Source organism: Macaca nemestrina, chromosome 2, assembly GCF_043159975.1.
Source record: "Macaca nemestrina isolate mMacNem1 chromosome 2, mMacNem.hap1, whole genome shotgun sequence".
NCBI lineage: Eukaryota > Metazoa > Chordata > Mammalia > Primates > Cercopithecidae > Macaca > Macaca nemestrina.
In genome coordinates, this window is record NC_092126.1 from 11,524,046 (window position 1) to 11,542,047 (window position 18,002).

The 18,002-nt window shown below is 42.3% G+C and overlaps 1 protein-coding gene and 1 long non-coding RNA gene across 2 annotated transcripts in view; one reads left to right on the forward strand and one right to left on the reverse strand.

Moving 5' to 3' along the window:
* The first annotated feature begins 460 nt into the window (after positions 1-460).
* The window catches only part of LOC105470902 (uncharacterized), an 88,877-nt gene continuing 71,335 nt past the window's right edge, over positions 461-18,002 (forward strand). The window contains exons 1-2 of the long non-coding RNA XR_980851.3: positions 461-658; positions 4,840-4,971. This is a non-coding gene — a long non-coding RNA (uncharacterized lncRNA). The remainder of the gene's footprint in view (positions 659-4,839; positions 4,972-18,002) is intronic.
* LOC105470901 (SH3 and cysteine rich domain) overlaps positions 14,198-18,002 on the reverse strand; it is a 175,296-nt gene continuing 171,491 nt past the window's right edge. Inside the window, exon 11 of the mRNA XM_011723198.2 lies at positions 14,198-16,009. Coding sequence (XP_011721500.2) covers positions 15,911-16,009 — 99 coding nt within the window. The 3' untranslated portion in view covers positions 14,198-15,910. The remainder of the gene's footprint in view (positions 16,010-18,002) is intronic.

An 18,002-nucleotide genomic window follows, 5' to 3' on the forward strand; every position in this document is an offset into this window, starting at 1 on the left:
TGAGAATAATTTTTTAAAGTATTAAGAGCATTCTTTTCTTAACAAAACTGGTGAGAACAGAAGCTAGACTTCATGGAATTAAGGAAGAAATCAGCAAAAAGCCAAAACTCAGGCTCTGGAATCTGACTGCCTGGGTGTAAATCCCAGCATCACCACATACCAGCTAATTGATATAGAATAATCTTGTTTCTCAAGTTCTTCACCTGTAAAACGAGGATAATGATAGTGCCTGCCTTCTAGGACTGTTGTGAGGATTAAATAAGACAGTACATGTGTATCACTTGGAGTTCCATCAGAAAAGTAAGACTACTCTAAGTAATAAAGAAAACAAAATTTATTATAAGGATGTGATTTTGTAGAGACCTGGGGGAGGAGCCTATGCCAGACTGTGTATCTCTTCATCTAGTGTTGGGCCTAAAGTAGCATGAGGGTACCCAGGCCGGCAGCTAGATAAGAAAGGTGGATGTGAGCAAAAGCAAAGACAAGCTGGACCCCATGAGGAGGAATTGGAACTCAAGTCTGTCTCTTCCCACCGGCAAACTCGATGCCATGACTAGCATGCGGGAGCAGCTGCACCCCTCGGTAAGATGCTGTGTACGTGTGTGAAGAAGCTGAAGGAGAAGATAAAGCAGGAATTGGAAGAACAGCCAGTGACAATGTGAGTGAACTGCCAAAGTGCCTCGTGCCTCCTATTGACCTTCAGAGCATCAAAAACATGGCTGTGGCTTCATTTCTGCTTTTTAAATCTCATGCAGTATTTATCTTGTGACCTTCACTGACATGGAATCATTCGGGGATGGGAATTCTGGGAAAAGTGTTTTGAGCTTCGCTGTGTTGTCAAGGTGTAAAGGAGGGTGATGGTCCCCAAGACCCACTGTGTTTGTGGTGGAGGTGGTTGCCATGAGTTGGAAGTCTTTCTGCTTCTTCCTGTCACGGTTACTGCCAGTGTTTCAAGCTGGCAGGTTGGAGCTCTGTCCTCTCACAGCTGCTGATCAGAGCACTCCAGTCCTTTCCATGCACAAAGGCCCTTCTTCTTAGGCCCTGCTGGAGCTGTTCTTTCCTCCTGAGAAGAGGTTTACTGTAGCCATGGAAACTTGGTCCAAAACGGGAACTTTTTGTTTCCTATGAGAGGTATCACACTGCACGCCTTTGGAGTTCCAGCTTACCTGCTTTTCCTAACCTCACTGACTCAGACTGTTTACCCAGTTCAGACAGACCCTGCCTCAGCACCCCTCGACCCCAGTACCGTAATCCTCTCAACCACATTAGAATGGTGGGCTGCCTTCTCCAAGAAACCACAGCCATGATCTCTGGGGATTCCTGCTGGCTTTCTGTGCACCCCCGTGAAACACTGGTCTTCATAGATAAACTACAAGTGTACGCATAAGGAATGAAGAATCCATAACAAGTCCTCTGATTTATCTTCTCCATGCCTCAGTTTGTTTGTATGGAAGATAAGGTTGTCAGCCACCTTCCTCAAAAGGACATTCTGAGGTTTCACACTGAAGACTTGACATTTATTAACCAGGTCATATGAAAGCCCCAGTTTAACCTCTGGAAAAATGCTTTGAGTGTTTCAGACATAGGGACCATATAAGCATGAAGAATTTTGCCCATAGCTCTTGAAGGACATGGCAGTCAGTCAGCAGAGGCATGGCTCAATCATTGGTTTACCCTGCTTTGCACTGTGCTCAGGCAAGTTAAGTGGGGGAATCGGAGTGACCAGCATGTACTATGCTGGTTTATTAACTATCATCTATTCACATACTGAACAAAAGATACTCTGAAAATATTTACCACATGAGACTAAGTTACTATTAAAAAACTACTTATTTGTGCAGTAAGAATTTTTATATTCAAAAAATTACTACAGTGCAACTGCCTCTTACTAGGATAGTGCCACTCTTGGGGGACAAAAATAGTAAAACAAGAAAAGTGACCCTTCTCTGTGCCACTGCAATATACCCTTTCACATAAATATTTCCTTTAATTCGCTCAACATCTTTTCGGTTGGATATGATTATCTCTGAGGATCAGAAAAGTTAAATAATTTGTCCAAGGCCACCAGCCAGTAAGGAACTAAATTAGGTTGCTTGTATTAAAAAAAAAAACAAAAAACTATGCTCATCTCACAATCTTATCAAACGCTAATAGTTGCTTTCTAGCTTAACAGCTCTATTATTTAAGGTTTACTATTTATGTCCTTTCTTGTGATGCAGTGGTAATATAAATAAAATAAATATAAAATAAACTTGTAAAGACTATAGCTATTATATTTTAGAGCACATAATTACATTTGTAATATATCCAAACTTATACAAGAGCAAGTAATGTTGTTACTGTTCTTGTGCACTTAGGAAACAGATTAGGCTCCTTCAAAGAATGGTTGTGTAAGCGGGAAACAAATAACAACTCTATTCATGTGACGGGAAGGCCAAATGCATTCAGTGCTGGGAAGCTCTAGAGAACCGAAGAAGGCGAATATTTAAGAGAAAGCAGAAGTATTATTAGAAAACTACTGCAGTAAAGTCATGGCATTTTGGGTCATTCTGTTTCTGCTGTTTGGTGTGGGCTATGATTTCTATTTTTCCAAGAGTGAACCATCACTAAGAATCCCTCATTGTTTCTTGTATGTGGTATGTTGGAAAAGTGACTTTCCAAAAGAAATATGTTTGCTTTAATTATCCAAATCTCAAACCATAAGCCCAATAAAAATCATTTTGTGTTCAGCATGAAGGAAAGGCATAAATAAATAAGTACACATTGTATTCACATGAGCAGAGAGTCAGCTCAGTTGAAATAGTGAAGCTTTCAGAAGTAGGTGTCAGAAACATGACATGAATACAGAGAAAGACAATCCCAGTTGCCTTGCCATGTCGCACAGATTGATAGTGTATGAAGAAGTATAGTGAGATGCTTGGCGTGGAGATGTGTCCTCTTGGGCAGGAACCAGGGAAAGGGTCTGGAGGGGAGAAACCCTTGGAGCTCCTCTAGGTCACTGTTTTAAGTGGAGGCTTTCCTTGGTAATTAAACATGGTATTTGTATAATTTTAACTGTAATCTAAGTTCTTGTGCAAATAGTAAGTCTTGTTAAAAGGGAGATTTCTAGTCCTGTTGAGCACTTTAGTGTGTTTGGTTGTGCAAAGGGAAGGAAGGAGCTGGAGAGAAACACACTGTTTAAAAGAGTGAGAGGAATTTGGAGCTCCTGGGAGCAAGGTGGGAGGAATCAAAAGGGATCAGGAAAGAAGGGCAGGGAGATAGTGAAAAACCAAGTGCCAGGACTCCTTCTGAGACTCTTTGTTGATAGCATCAGGTTGAGTCTACTAAGCTCAACACATGATTTATGGGAGTGGATTTCTTGTAAACAATGGTGAGGAGACTGAATTTTGCTTCCAGCTTGAGCTAGTGCAGCTCAGAAACAGTTTGCAGTTCCTCCTTCTGGGTGCTCACAAGTCCTATAGTTAATCTAAGACACAGATTTACTCAATGATCTTTACTTTTAAGATTACTTGTAATTTAAGACTTAAAAATCATAACATGCAAATAATTCCTATCCTTTTCCCCCAATCCCCACCTGAGCTGAGCTGCTCTAAGAGCACTAGAGATTGGAGGGGTGGATGCACAAGGGGGCCTTGTGGAGCAGCCTGTCAGCGAGTGTTCTTTAAGTTGCTTTTGTGGAGGTGGCAATGGGTCTGCAACATCACACCCACACCTTGTGACTGGGGCTGAAGCTGGAGTTTCTTGCCAAGGAATAGAATATAATCAAATCTCTAGTTCAGATCTTGGATTTAATCTCTATCTTAGTGGGCTTTGTTGACTGATCTAACCTCCTACAGACAAAACTCATGGTCATCTAGTACCGTGACCTGGATATGTAAGAGGCGAGAGAGTGTGCTGGTAACAGTGATTTTTCTGATGATGTCAATACTCCATGGCATTCTGAAATGATCACAGAGATAGTTTCCCTTGACTACCATCTGCAAGGCAATCAAGCCTAGCATTCTGCCTTCAAAAAGTCCATTCACTGAAATCAATTTTTAAAATTAACACTAGTCAAACAGGAAGTGATAGACGCCACTTGAGAAATTCAGGGCAGGGCTATGCAGTTTCAGAAGAGCTGAGTTTGGTCTGAGGCCTCTGAAGAAACCTCCACTGCAGAGGCTGAACTTGCTTCTGTATCCCTGGGGAAGCCCTTTGAGGGTTTTTAACAGGGTGGCAACAGGATCAAAATGATACTTTAGGAGGATGATTCTGGCTTTAAGGTTGGCTCTGGGGAAGAACCACCACCAAAAAAGGCATTGCAATGGTGGAGGAGCTGTGAGCACACGGTGCCAGCAGGTTGCTGCCAAACAGGCTGCCTGACCTTGCTGTCCTGCCATGGGTCTCTTGTTGTTGCCCTATATGGCTGCAGACTGCCACTCAGTCACGGCCTCCCTCGTTGCTAGCCTGCTCTTCTCTTGCTCTTAATGTGTCTTCCCTTCTGTTTCAGCTCTCCCAATACCAAGTCTGTCTTCACCCCAACACCAGTTAGAACCCTTACTGAATGTCATTTTCACCTATACTTCATGATGCCCCATAAACCTTTTCTTGGGTTCCTTCACCTGCCTATATTACCCCAAGCATGTTATATTCTTGTTTCCCAGAATCTTCTCTTGCTTACATACCTCTTTCTCTCATGCTTTATCAGTTACTCATTGCTGGTAATGATTGATCTGTGTTGAGACATAAATATAGAATGTATTTCAGAAATAAATTGCAGGCTAAGGTGGAAATGCTCATATCTCATTATCTCCTTATCATCAGACGAGAGCTTATCTTTGATTCTGTTTTGTTTCCCAGGTCACACAAAGCCAGAGGTCACTGCGACCAAAATGTACCCTTCCCTGCTGAGAAAAATAAAAACTGGAAGGAGGAAAACAGATTTTTAACATTCTTCTCTGAAGGCTACGAAATTTACAAGATATAAGAAAGGTATCATTTCCTCAAGGTGATGGAATATTTCTGAGTGTGGTAGTCTCTGGATGGTGGTGGTAGTGGGGACAGTGGAGGAGGAAAGGGTTAAAGAGAGATGCAAGAAAAGAGAGGCCTAAGCACTGAGGCTGCTTCTTGTGTACAAAACAGGGAGAGACTGGCTTTGAAATCAATCAACTGACTCAAAGAAGAAATAACTGCTTAAATCTTTACCGGAGTGCAGTATAAATTCCATCTGAGTGTGTGTGTGTGTGTGTGTGTGTGTGCATGTATGCATGTGTGCATGTATGTGTGTATACACACATTCTGGAATTCCTTGCCTTCTAATTAGAACATGCACTGCAGAAGCATCCTCAATGTAGGCCCCAAGGTGGCAGGGACAGTGTGCCCTTGGATATAATCCTAGTGGCCAAACCGAGGAATCTTTCCCCACTTTTCTCATCCTCAGAGGCTAGCTTGGCAAAGGAGATAATAACTTTCCTATACTGGTTACACATTAGCACCATGCTATTAGATTTTTCCCATTCTCCTTAGTTGGCTTTTTCTGAGTTTTGGGAACTCAGTATTCTTTAGGCATACCAATGGGGTTCAGTTAAATTTCTCCTGTTATCTCTCCACCTTTCCAAGTGGCAGTGCAATGCTGCATGTTTCCTATTGGTGCTGTAACAAATGACTACAAACTTAGTGGCTTAAACAATCCAAGTGTATTATCTTAGAACTATGGAGATCAGAGGTCCTTAATGAGTCTCATTGGACTAGGGGTATGGGGGCTTTCTTCAAGGGTTCAAGAAAGTTCAGCCGTGGTCCAGCTTGCAGGCTCCTCAGCAAAACCAAAGCCCTGCAGGTAACAGCAACTACCCTTTCTAGAAGTCACGTTAGCATCAATCTTCTGTTATTTCAGCTGGTGTGTTGAGGGTCTCACACTTCAAACCAAGGGCTCTTTAAGTATTTCTTCCTTCAGTAGACACAGAGCTGAGTACAACCTGCTCAGTCTTGCTACACTGTTGGTGATTCTTCATTGCCTGGTGCTGCCCCATCCCCATCCGACAGCTTGCTGTATCTGGAACCTCATCTGAGTCCTGCTACTGCCCTCTTGGCTGAGTCCATAGACCCTCATTGTCCCATTCTTTTTATTTTACTTTAGAGGCAAAGTCTCATTATGTTGTCTAGGCTGGAATGCAGTGGACCAATCGTAACTCATTGCAGCCTCAAACTCCTGGGCTCAAGTGACCCTCCTGCCTCAGCCTCCCAAGTGGCTAGGACTATAGGTGCATGCCATCATGCCCGGCCTAACCTCCTTGTTCCACTCTTTTTCTGCAGAGTATGTGATACTTCTCAGATGGCTGATTCTCTTGTGAGTGCAGTAGATGTTTCTTGGTCCTGAAAGCTCACAGATTTATTCCCAGCACTAGATCAATATGATTTGCCCTGCACTGCTTCATTGCATTGAATTTTATGTTTTTAATATCACATCTGCAAAAGATGTAAACTAATTTCTTAGTATTTAATGTTTCGACTCTCCCCCCCACCCCCCAGCTGCCTGTGATTGAAAGGGAGAAAAGCAACTTTGGCAGCATTAGGGGTGAGCAGTTTCATGTTTGGGATCTCTCTGTACTACGAAGGCTCTTTTGAGATCCATCATGAATGACAGGAATTTGGCCCAAATCACAAGATGCTTGTGATTTAAAAAAAAATCTGGTTCCTTTAGTTGTGAAGAAGCCTATATATTTGTTTCCATTTTGATGATGCTTTAACCCTTATTATTCTGTAAATAATTTTCTTCCGGGGTCCTAAACATCGGGACAGATGTGGGAAGGATGGGGACTTACCTGGATGGATTATTCTTTTTAGGACATTTCTCTAGAGATGAGATATGAACCTATACCCTCTTTGGAATGATATGTTGCATAAGTCAGCAGCCTGTTTCTCCTATGGCCACCATCATGCCTCCACCTAACCCCATCCCTTCTTCCTCACCAGCCTCTCTATCCCTCACCCAATCTTCTACTAATACTGCTAATATTGCTCAAATAGTCAACACTCCAACATGAAGGGCCCACACAATTGGAAACATTTGTGCTAAAAAGTTAAAAAAAAAACCCACAAAAAAACCTTTAGTCCACAAAATCTAACTCTGCCCAATCTCCACAAAATACCCTCCCTCATCATCCGTAAGTTCTAGTGAAACTAAAGTGCTTCAGGTATTGGGAAATTATATGAGAAAGAGCGGAAAGAAGGCTGCCTTACCATACTTCCAATATAAAATTGCCTTTTTGGAAAGTGAGAACATTTTTAGCATGAGAGCTTTGAGCTTTGTAGGTCCTACGCCTAATGAAACCAGTAAAGTCCCAGCATGCTCTTATGGTTCACTGTACTTTCTCTATTGTAGCACTAATCACACATTTTTAGTATTACTTGTTTGATTACCATCTTTCCCAGTAAACTATAACAAATACCTGTTGATTTTACCGCAAAAAGAACAACCATTGTGTCTTAGTTCATTTTGTGTTGCTATAACAGAATATCACAGACTGGATAATTTATAATAAACAGAAATTTATTGGCTTACAATCCTGGAGGCTGGAAAGTCCAAATATTGAGGTGTTAGCATCTTGTGAAGACCTTGCTGCATCATCCCATGATGAAAGGCAGAAGGGCAAAGAGAGGGCACAAGAGAGAATGAATCCACTTCCAAGATAAAGACATTAACCCATTCATGAAGGCAGTGACCCCATGACCCAAACACTTCCTATTAGGCCCTGCCTCCCGACGCTACTGCATTGGGGATCAAGTTTCCAACATTTGAACTTTGGAAGACACATTCAAACCATAATACATTGTCATGACCAAAGAAAACTCGGTGTCTTGAAACCAGCAGCTTGTGATTCACCATGCCCAAATTTAGATACTCTTAGGTATGAATATATTTAATCAGTTCATTATGTGATTGTCACCCTTATCAGTCTTGTAGGTGGCATGCCTTGGAGCTGTGATACGAACCCCATCCAAAGACTCAATCTTTGAGAACTTGGAAATAAGGGCATACTTGCTTTTTGAAAGTTGAAATTTCAGAAAGTTAAGCACACTCTAGATAAAATTGGAGAGATTAAAACTCTTTTTGAAAACAGGCACTCCCTGGTTAGGGCAAGACTTACCTGAAAGTAAGAAATGTGCCTCTGAGAAGGGGACATATTTCTATACTATGAAAACATAGACAAAGTGAGATCACTAATGCAAAAGTGAGCACTGGCCATTTGAAGCACTGGATGAAGAGAGGAAATCTTATCCAACAACTATCCAATATGGTGGGTACCACTGTCAAGATCAATCTTATTGTGCATGTGGCTCTTTCAGGTTATGTGAGTTGGATGCTACCAAACACATCTCTAACCTCCATAGTCATTTGGTGCCCTTCCAAGTACGGGAGAGATTTAATGCAGTTGCCCTCAGGGAGACCAAGTAGGATAGATACGCCAGTAAAGTTTGTCCCTCAACATAATGACTATATTATTTTCAATGTGAGCTCATAAATTATTATTTTTGGGCTTATGTGACTTTTTGAGGTTGGTAAATGTAAGTCCTACTCTGAGAAGTGAAGTTCTCCTCCATGCACCAACACGTCAGATTCCTCAGTCTGCAAGGCTGAGGGTGTGTCTCACGGATCCTTGGAAAGTCATAAGTTCTTCTGGCACCACCTCTATATCATTGTATGCTTTTTGCTATAATCACCTATAAATCCTTAACTTGAAACTATTATTATCATCAAGGAAATAATTACAATAAACTATATAGTAAGGCATGACACCAATAATAATTATTGCCTGTGTGTTATTCTGCAACTCCAACATTTAATTTTGCAACCAAATGCTCTCACTAGCCAGCCACTTAGGAGCACTAGGTATGCTGTTTTAGGTGCAAAACCTCATTCCAACTTTTACCAGTTGTGTTACCTTGGGCAAGTGATCTAACATTTATGAGTCTCAGTTTCTCCATCTGAAAAATGGAGACAATAAGACTCAGCTGTCAGGATTATTGTCAGGAATAAATGAATTCTTACCATGCAGCAAGTATTTATATCAGGATAAGATTGATTATCCCAAACCCACGTTATGCACTCTTTATGTGCTTCTAGGAATACCACTCCAGTAGAAGATATATTTCAGTATTTCATTTCTTATACGCCTAACATGAAGGAAAGAAAAGGACTCCACTGCCTTAAAATTAGGAACTTGTAAGTTTCTTTGAGTTTATCAGAAAAACCCTTAACAGTTTTTCAACAGTGACTGTGGGTTTCATTGTAATTTATCTTTCTGTCAAGATTCCATGACCCAAATACTCTGCATTTGAAATTGAAGTTTTCTAAGAATATCTTTGGAACATCTTCATTTAAAAGTGGTTCCTTTACAGTTTGCTCCGGGGACCTAAAGAGAATGTTTACTTAGGAAATGACCCGAGTGATTCATCCTATATTTATTATAGAAAGGGAGACTGCGGCAGAAAGAACTGGCTGCTATTTCCTCCCTCCACGGCTGGCTCTAAGGAAGTGATTGGAGGTCCTTGTAGAATATCTTTTATTTCAACCACACTGTTGCTTGGCCTTGTCTTTGATGGAGCACATGAGTAAAAATAAATAAGAATATAGATATTTAGGCAGGGTGCAGTGGCTCACACCTGTAATCCCAGCACTTTGGGAGGCTGAGGCGGGTGGATCACCTGAGGTCAGGAGTTCAAGACCAGCCTGACTAACTGGGTGAAACCCTGTCTCTACTAAAAAAAGTTAGCCAGGTGTGGTGGCAGGCGTCTGTAATGCCAATTACTCAGGAGGCTGAGGCAGAGAATTGCTTGAACCCGGGAGGCAGAGGTTGCAGTGAGATGAGATCACACCATTGCACTCCAGCCTAGGTGACAGAGTGAAACTGTTTCAAAAGAGAAAAAAAAAAAAAAAAAAGATATGGATGCTTAAAGGATTTGTTTAATAGATACACGTTGAACTTTGTATACTAAAGACATGACTTTTCCCCCAGCATCCACTGAACATTTATAAAGATGAATAATAGAGCACAAAACAACATGCCAATTAGGTCTTCAAAGCAGAAATCATATGTACCATATTTTCTGACTATAGTGTACAATGGTTTAATTAACACACACTAAAAATCAAATAAAAAATAAAAACTGTAACTAAAGATAATTTATAAGTGAATGAAAATAGAATCAGCTAACTAATGTGGTCAAAGCTGAACTCAGAGGAAAATGTATAACCTTGGATGATTTTTATTACCCAAATAAAGAGTAAAAGTAAATAAACTAAGCACATAATTTTCAAACAGCTGATAAAAACAAAGATAGACAAAGAAAAATTTTACCATGTATAGAAAAAGATGGATTCAGGCAATAACTTGAAAACCTGAGTAAATAATGCCAGGGGAGGAATTCGAAAGATGATCCACGATCTTGGAAACAGGTCTTGTGTTTTTCCTGGGTGTGTTTCCAGGACTTTAGTATGTCCTGACTTCCATGAAGACACGGAGGATGTTCAATATTTGTGTAAGCTTGACAATGAGCTGATAAAAAACCCTGCCATCTTTTCATTTGCAAAAGGGGACTGTTAAAATAAATGGCTATTATCTTGTTAAAATTTCAAAGTATTGATAAATTTGTATTATCCACAGGAAGATTAAAGACTATTTAAAACTTCTCATTGGAATCTAACAAAAAACATGTTCTAAGGGTCAAAATACCAGGTGTGGTATGAAACACACAACAGAGTGGCAACTTAGTAAAACCTACGAGATAGTTACAGGATGTCATTAAACTAGTTTTAATTTTCTGTCCGAGTTTTTTATTTTTTTTGAGACGTAGTCTCGGCTCAGTCGCCCAGGCTGGAGTGCAGTGGCTGGATCTCGGCTCACTGCAAGCTCCGCCTCCCGGGTTCACGCCATTCTCCTGCCTCAGCCTCCCGAGTAGCTGGGACTACAGGCGCCCGCCACCTCGCCCGGCTAATTTTTTGCATTTTTAGTAGAGACGGGGTTTCACCGTGTTAGCCAGGATGGTCCCAATCTCCTGACCTCGTGATCCGCCCATCTCGGCCTCCCAAAGTGCTGGGATTACAAGCCTGAGCCACCGTGCCCGGCTCTGTCCGAGTTATTTTTAAGAGTTTCTGTTTTGTGATAAATCTGTGGAGCACACCTGCTCACTCAGTTTCCTGGGGATGCTATTTTGGGCAATGATGAATTTTCTTTTATTCCCAGATGTATACAGCCTACTCCCTGCTGGTATTTGCTACAGCTATCAGTGCGATAAAGCTACTTTCTCTGGAGTTTTTCACTCTTGGAGTATACAGGTTCCCACTTTAGTTTATTCTCCTACCAACTCAGATCCCAGAGTAGATCGTCTTCATTCTTATCATTATGATTGTGTGCTTTTGCTCTTTTTAAGTATTTCAGTGAGATGTAGGAAGACAGGGGATAGTAGAAGCATAGGGGCTTTTGGGTGATCTGATATGAGAATTCTTTACTGCAGAATTTCCCAAACTATGTTCCTTGGAATGTTATTTTAGGAGAGGCTAATAGGTGATCCACAGTGTTAAATTTCCTTTTTGGAGATTTACCGTGAGAATTAGCAAATTAAAAGTTCTGAGAAGTCCTGAGTAAAGAAGTCAGGTTCACTTTATTTAAATCTCAGCTTTTTTCTCCCACACACCACTTTTTCACAGCTGCATCTCTGACTGGACCTGGCTGTAGGCTGAGGCTGGCCAGTAGATTTCCTTCTTGGCTCTCTCCTCCTTGGAGTAGCCAGTTTCCTGGACAACTGGCTCTTTTGCCTTTTAACAGTACTTGACACCAAGGTGTTGTGATCTTCCCACTGGTTTTATTTTTCTCTCTTTAGCAGCAAAGAAGACTAACTCTAATAGATCCTACCATGTTCTACTCCACTACCTACTCTAAATATGCAACCCAAATGCTGGACTCTTCCTCTTAATGGGAGTGAATGAGAATGTGTGTATGGGTGGTCATGGTGGTGGTGGTGTGTGTTGTGTAGTTAGGAAGGAAAAGTGGTCTGTGAAATCAACCATCTGTGAAATCTAGCCATCTGGACTTCTAACTGTCTGTGAAATCTAGCCATCTGGATATCTACACATGGACTCTCTTTGTAGCCCTGCTGCCCACGTGAAAGGTGCTGTAGATGTCTGCTAGTGATGGGAGGTAAAGGGAGTTCTATTCTCCACTTTCTGGAGCCCTGAGGAAGGCTCACTCAGTTCTTCATTTCAAATTTACTATAATAGAAGTAAAATCTTACAGCACTGGTGATGAAGTATAGGGCATATCTTCCCTGGTGCAGCTAGGTATGTACCATCCCTTGGCTATAGGCAAGGGCAGGAGGTAAGGGGGTACAAGGCTGTTTTCGTACACTACAAAGCATATCCCTCAGTTTCCCTTTTTATTCTTCATATGGACACTTCCCCTCCTTCCCTGTCTCCTCACCAGAGTATCTCCTGAGGTCTTCATCTCTTCTTCACTCAAAAACTGTGGTCCTTCTTTTAGCCATTTTCTGAGTCTTGCAAACCTTTAAGACTTTGGCAGGCCATAGCTATCCTTGTGCTTGTAATTTCTGCAGACAGGCGGGAGAAGAAAAGTTGTGGCTCCTAAAATCTGTGTTTATGTAAGCATTCATGAAAATCTATATTATGAGAAACATCTTGCTTTTTCCCTTATGTCTGGATGACTCCAGATCTTTAGGGAGTACTAGATATCTTGTATTTGGAGGGGTAATTGCCTGCTAGCACTTGATGTTTGCAACACTTCTGGGCCTCATTGTGCAGAGAGAGCATTTTTCTCTTCTAACAAACTCAAATTTTGTAATTTGACTCAAATTACAAAACCCCTGCTTCTGTTATCTGTTTCTGTATAACAAATCACTCCAAAACTTAGTGACTTAAAAAGTCCCCACGTAGTTATCTTGCTTATAAATCTGTAACTTGGGCAGGGCTCAGCAGGGATGACTCATCTCTGCTCTGTGATGTCTGCCACCTCCGGTGATAAAATATGTAGTCTTTCCACTGGGTCTTTCCTGCATGGTGGCCTCAGGGTAGTTGAAATTCTTATGGTATCTGAAGGTTCCAACAGAGAATGTTGCAAGAGATCAAGGCTAAAGTTGCTTTTAAAAGTTAACCTCAGATGCAATCATAGTAATGGGGTCATTACTATGTTTTGAATATGGTTTGTCCCCTCTGAAACTCATGTTGAAATTTGATTGCCATTGTGGCTATATTGGGAGGTGGGGCTGAATGGGAGGTGTTTGGGTCATGGGGAGAATCCGTCATGAATAGATAATGCTATCCCACAGGTGTGAGTGAGTTCTTGCTCTCTTGGGACTGGGTTTGTTATTTCAAGAGTGAGTTGTTAAAAATCAAAGCTGCTCCTTGTGTTTGGTCTCTCTCTATATGCCTGCTTTCTATTCTGCTTCTCTGCCATACTATGATACAGCATATGGCCATCGTCAGAAGCCAAGTAAATGCCAGCACTATGCTTCTTGGACTTCCTAGCCTCTAGAATTGTCAGCTAAATAAATCTCTTTTCTTGATAAATTAACCAATCTTAGATATTCTGTTACAGAAACAGAAAATAGAGTAAGGCAGCTTTGTAGTACTACTTCTGCTGTATTCTATTGGCCACATAAGATCAGACCTGATTCAGTGTGGGAAGGGACTACACAAAGGAAAGAATATGAGGAGGTAGGATCTTTGGGAGACTACCTTGGAGGCTAGATACCACATCTTCTTTCTTTCTTTCTTTTTTTTTTTTTTTGAGATGGAGTCTCGCTCTGTCGCCCAGGCTGGAGTGCAGTGGCCGGATCTCAGCTCACTGCAAGCTCCGCCTCCCAGGTTCACGCCATTCTCCTGCCTCACCCTCCCGAGTAGCTGGGACTACAGGTGCCCGCCACCTCGCCCGGCTAATTTTTTGTATTTTTTAGTAGAGACGGGGTTTCACCATGTTAGCCAGCATGGTCTCGATCTCCTGACCTCGTGATCCGCCCATCTCGGCCTCCCAAAGTGCTGGGATTACAGGCTTGAGCCACCGCGCCCGGCCCACATCTTCTTTCTATTCAACTGTAAAAGGCAAACTGATTTTTAAGATTCATCTTAATTAAACATGCATATGATATGACATCATTGTGCCAAAAAGTCAGTGGGTATCACAACAGAAAGAAGAGATCAAGACACATGTTTCTGATGCTCCTTTCCACTGTATTGTTTTTATTAAATGGAATACTGAATTAGAGGCAAAGAGCATTTGTACTAGGCATCCAATTTTACAGAAAGGCGGTCATATGATCTACCCTGGCTCTCAAAGAATCCATCTTGCCATTGTATACCTGGTTTTGCATGTGGCATCAGAGAGGGAGGAAATTCTGGATGCTGGCTTTAAGATAAGAGTAAGGCATCCAAACTTCTGTGAAACCAGCAGCCATCCCCTCTCAGTTCCCAACTTCACACTGAGTAGGAACAAAATAAATAAATGGAGACTAATGACACTTTGGTTTGGGAAATAATGCTTACATGCATAGGATGCATCCACTTAAGTCTTTTAAAAACCATTGTTCTAATGATTTTATTGCTCTGTAACAAAATAAATCAAACTGACATTGATTCCAAGGTGATTGTGAATTGAAGTTTAACCATATTAATGACTAATAGGATGCAAGTTTGAGTGCTAGCAGGCTTGAGTAGGAAGGCATCACAGTATATTGCATTCTTGTAAACATTAGTACAAGTACAGAGTAATAGAGATTCCCCTAGATGATGCTAATTGGGCCCCTAGTTCCTCTACTTTCAGAAGGATGAAGCATTAGGATTATTTTCCATTTTACATCTGCTAGGGTATAACATACTGCCCTAAAGAAGAATGGATTCCAATTTGGCTACATTTTTTCTAAGATGCTGTTGTTGATTCCCCTTCATGTTCCTAGTTCCCGCAAAGTAGGTTCAACCTCCAAAGTGGAGTCCTATAGGACAGCATGAAGGAAAAATGCTGCCTCCAATAGAAAGGATGTAAAATGAAAGTGTAGACTTTTTGTTATAGTCTCTTCCCTAGGTCCATCGCCCTCAAGCTGGGATTTCATAACTCAAAGGGCTGTATAATCTTCAATAAGTAAGAACTCTCTGCCCCACCTTTCCCCACTTCTCCTCCCCACTGTATCTATGTCTTGTGTCCTGCTCTGTTACCCAGGCCAGTACCTAGAACAACAGGAAGGATGGCTTGTCATCAGTCTTTAGGCAGGTCAGGTCTTTGGAGGTGATGCCATGTCAACATAGCCCTCACATCTAATGCACACCACCAGATGTACTCAGAGGACTGAAGAGAAAGAAAGAACAAGCTGGACACTCTGGATAGCACAATCACAAAGAGAGGGAGCCTGGGGAGCACTGGAATGCTGGGGGCTGGGAAGCAGACCTTTCTGATGCTTTGCACAGAGATTGCTTGGGGCCTGAAATGTGATGACACTGACTGACCGGTACTGGTGACATAGGTCTGGAACCAGAATAATACTCGGCTACATGGATCTGAATCTTGCACTGGGCTACCCTGCAAACTGGAGCACACTCCAGTGTGTTAACTTACACCACACAGACAGGAAAGGAGTGGGATCCTGGGGGACAGCTGTGGTTTATAATCCTACTGCTGCTGCCAAACATGGCATCTGGCTCTGCCTGCTGACTCTCTCAGCCTCGTCCCCATCTAGGGAGGCCTGGATATGGTGTGCAGTGGGCCCTCTGTTTTGTGGCTGTTACTCCACAGTCTCAGATACTTGATTCTTGTCTCGCTGTTTCCTGGGGGGCTGGGTCAGTGCGGCAGCTCCTCTGGGTTGACGCAGTGTGAGATGAGGCAGAGGCATCACAGCAGAGCTTGCCTACTGCAAACGGAGGAGGAGCCAGCAATCAGATGTTTTCTAGGACATCAAGGGGGATGAGGCCTTTCTTTTTTCCACTGAGGACTCTGATAAAGCCATCTTGCTCTTCTTCAGAACTCACGCAGATCTGAATGCCAAGGAAGAAAAAAAAAAGACTTTACTGTCAGCAAGAAAGAAGTTAGAACCTGCAGCTTGAATCCCTGCTGACTGAGGTTGCAGGAGCAACAAACTGGAAAAGGGAGAGTAGTTTCAGGGTGGGAAATGAGCACAGTGAGAATTTGATATAAAATTAGGCAAAAACCTAGCTTTGGAATGAGGCCCAGGCATTCAATGTTTTCTGAAATTTAGCTTTATGAATGAGGATCAATAAAATGAGGATTAATAGTACTGTGACCCTCTGAAGAGTCACTGTGAGGACAGAATGAGATAAGAATGTTTGTCACGGAGCCTAGCATATGGCATGCAATGAGCGCTCAAGATATTATTTAAAGGACCAAAATAATAGCTATCATTCAGCAGACTCCCGTCATGTGCTCAGAATGTTATATGCATCTCATATAACATCGGGAAGCCAAAGGGAACTATTTCACTCCTGGCCTCAAGCAAATAGATGCTAACAATTCCCATATTCCAAAGTAAGGCCACCTATGCTAGACTTTTAAAAAGGAGTTGATGAACATTCACTTGGATACTCTTGCCGCTCACCACCTATTGGCCACTGAAGGGCATAGAAGGGTGGATGTGCCAGATGAAAATTAGAAGAGGTTTATGAACAGAACTATTGTTGTGTTGTGAGTTTCTCCTGCCTCACCTTGTCTTAGGTTGGATTCCCTAGAAACAGTGCCTGACACAGGGATCCTTGTGCAAGTGGCTTATTGAGAGGGTGCTCTCGGCGGGTGGGAAGTGAAGGATGCAGGATGGGGGCAGGGGAAGGAGCCCAGCAACGAGAGGTTTTCAGCTGGAAAGCAGTCTAGCTTGGTTCCCCTGGGAGCTCTGGAGCATGAATTGCATCACAGAATTGTGTCACTTTGAAGCTAGGGTTTCAGACTTTTGGACCCTATGTCAGTCAGTCATTGGCCATTGGCTGGCCTGTAGCCTGAGGGGCATAACCTTCCAGGATAGAGGGTCCTGCTGTCTCAAAAGGCCCTCCCTGAGAAGGCAGCTGTGAGTTGTTGGTGGCCAACATAGCAACTGGGAGATGAGTGCACCCACCTGGTGAAAGGGATGTGAGCAAGGCTCCAACAGAAGCCACCACAGTGGGCTCTTCCATCATGTAGAAGAAGGGACTTGAATAGGACACTCAAAGAGCTTGATTTGTGACTCCTGGAGCTTGGGACATACAATGGACAGGTATCTGACTCATACTTCAGAAATCTACTGTGTGAGAAACTTGACTAGAAAGAGGCTCAGACAGTGAAGTGAAGAGGAGATAATCTGTAAGAGCAGAGGATGTGTTGACTGTTTCATGAAGACCAGATGTGGGCCACTGTGAGAGAAGTAGCTGATGGGTCATGTTAGGTCCCTTGACATGACGTCAAAAGGGATGGACTACTTGATTTTCAAAAGCTGAGGTGTGTAGGTTTTTTTGTCATATGTTTGGTAACAAGTCTGTACTTTCTGCACATGTATCCCAGAACTTAGAGTATAAAATAAATAAATAAATACATGCCCAACATAGTACCAGGTGCCCTAGGTGATACAAAAGGAGCACAAAACATGGTTTTTGCCCTCAGAATAATAGGGTCTAATCAGAATGGAAAATTGTACCTCCATAAAAATAAAAATAAATAAATAAATAAATAAATAAATAAATAAATAAATAAATAAATGCTGACACCTGGCTGGGCACAGTGGCTCATGTCTCTAATCCCAGCACTTTGGGAGGCTGAGACGGGCGGATCACTTGAAGTCAGGAGTTCATGACCAGCCTGGCCCTGTCTCTACTGAAAATACAAAAATTAGCTGGGCGTGGTGGTGCATGCCTGTAATCCCAGCTACTCAGGAGGCCAAGGCAGGAGAATCGCTTGAACCTTGGAGGCAGAGTTGCAGTGAGCCGAGATCACGCCACTGTACTCCAGCCTGGGTGGCAAAGCTGAGACCTGCCATTGCCCATGCCAGTA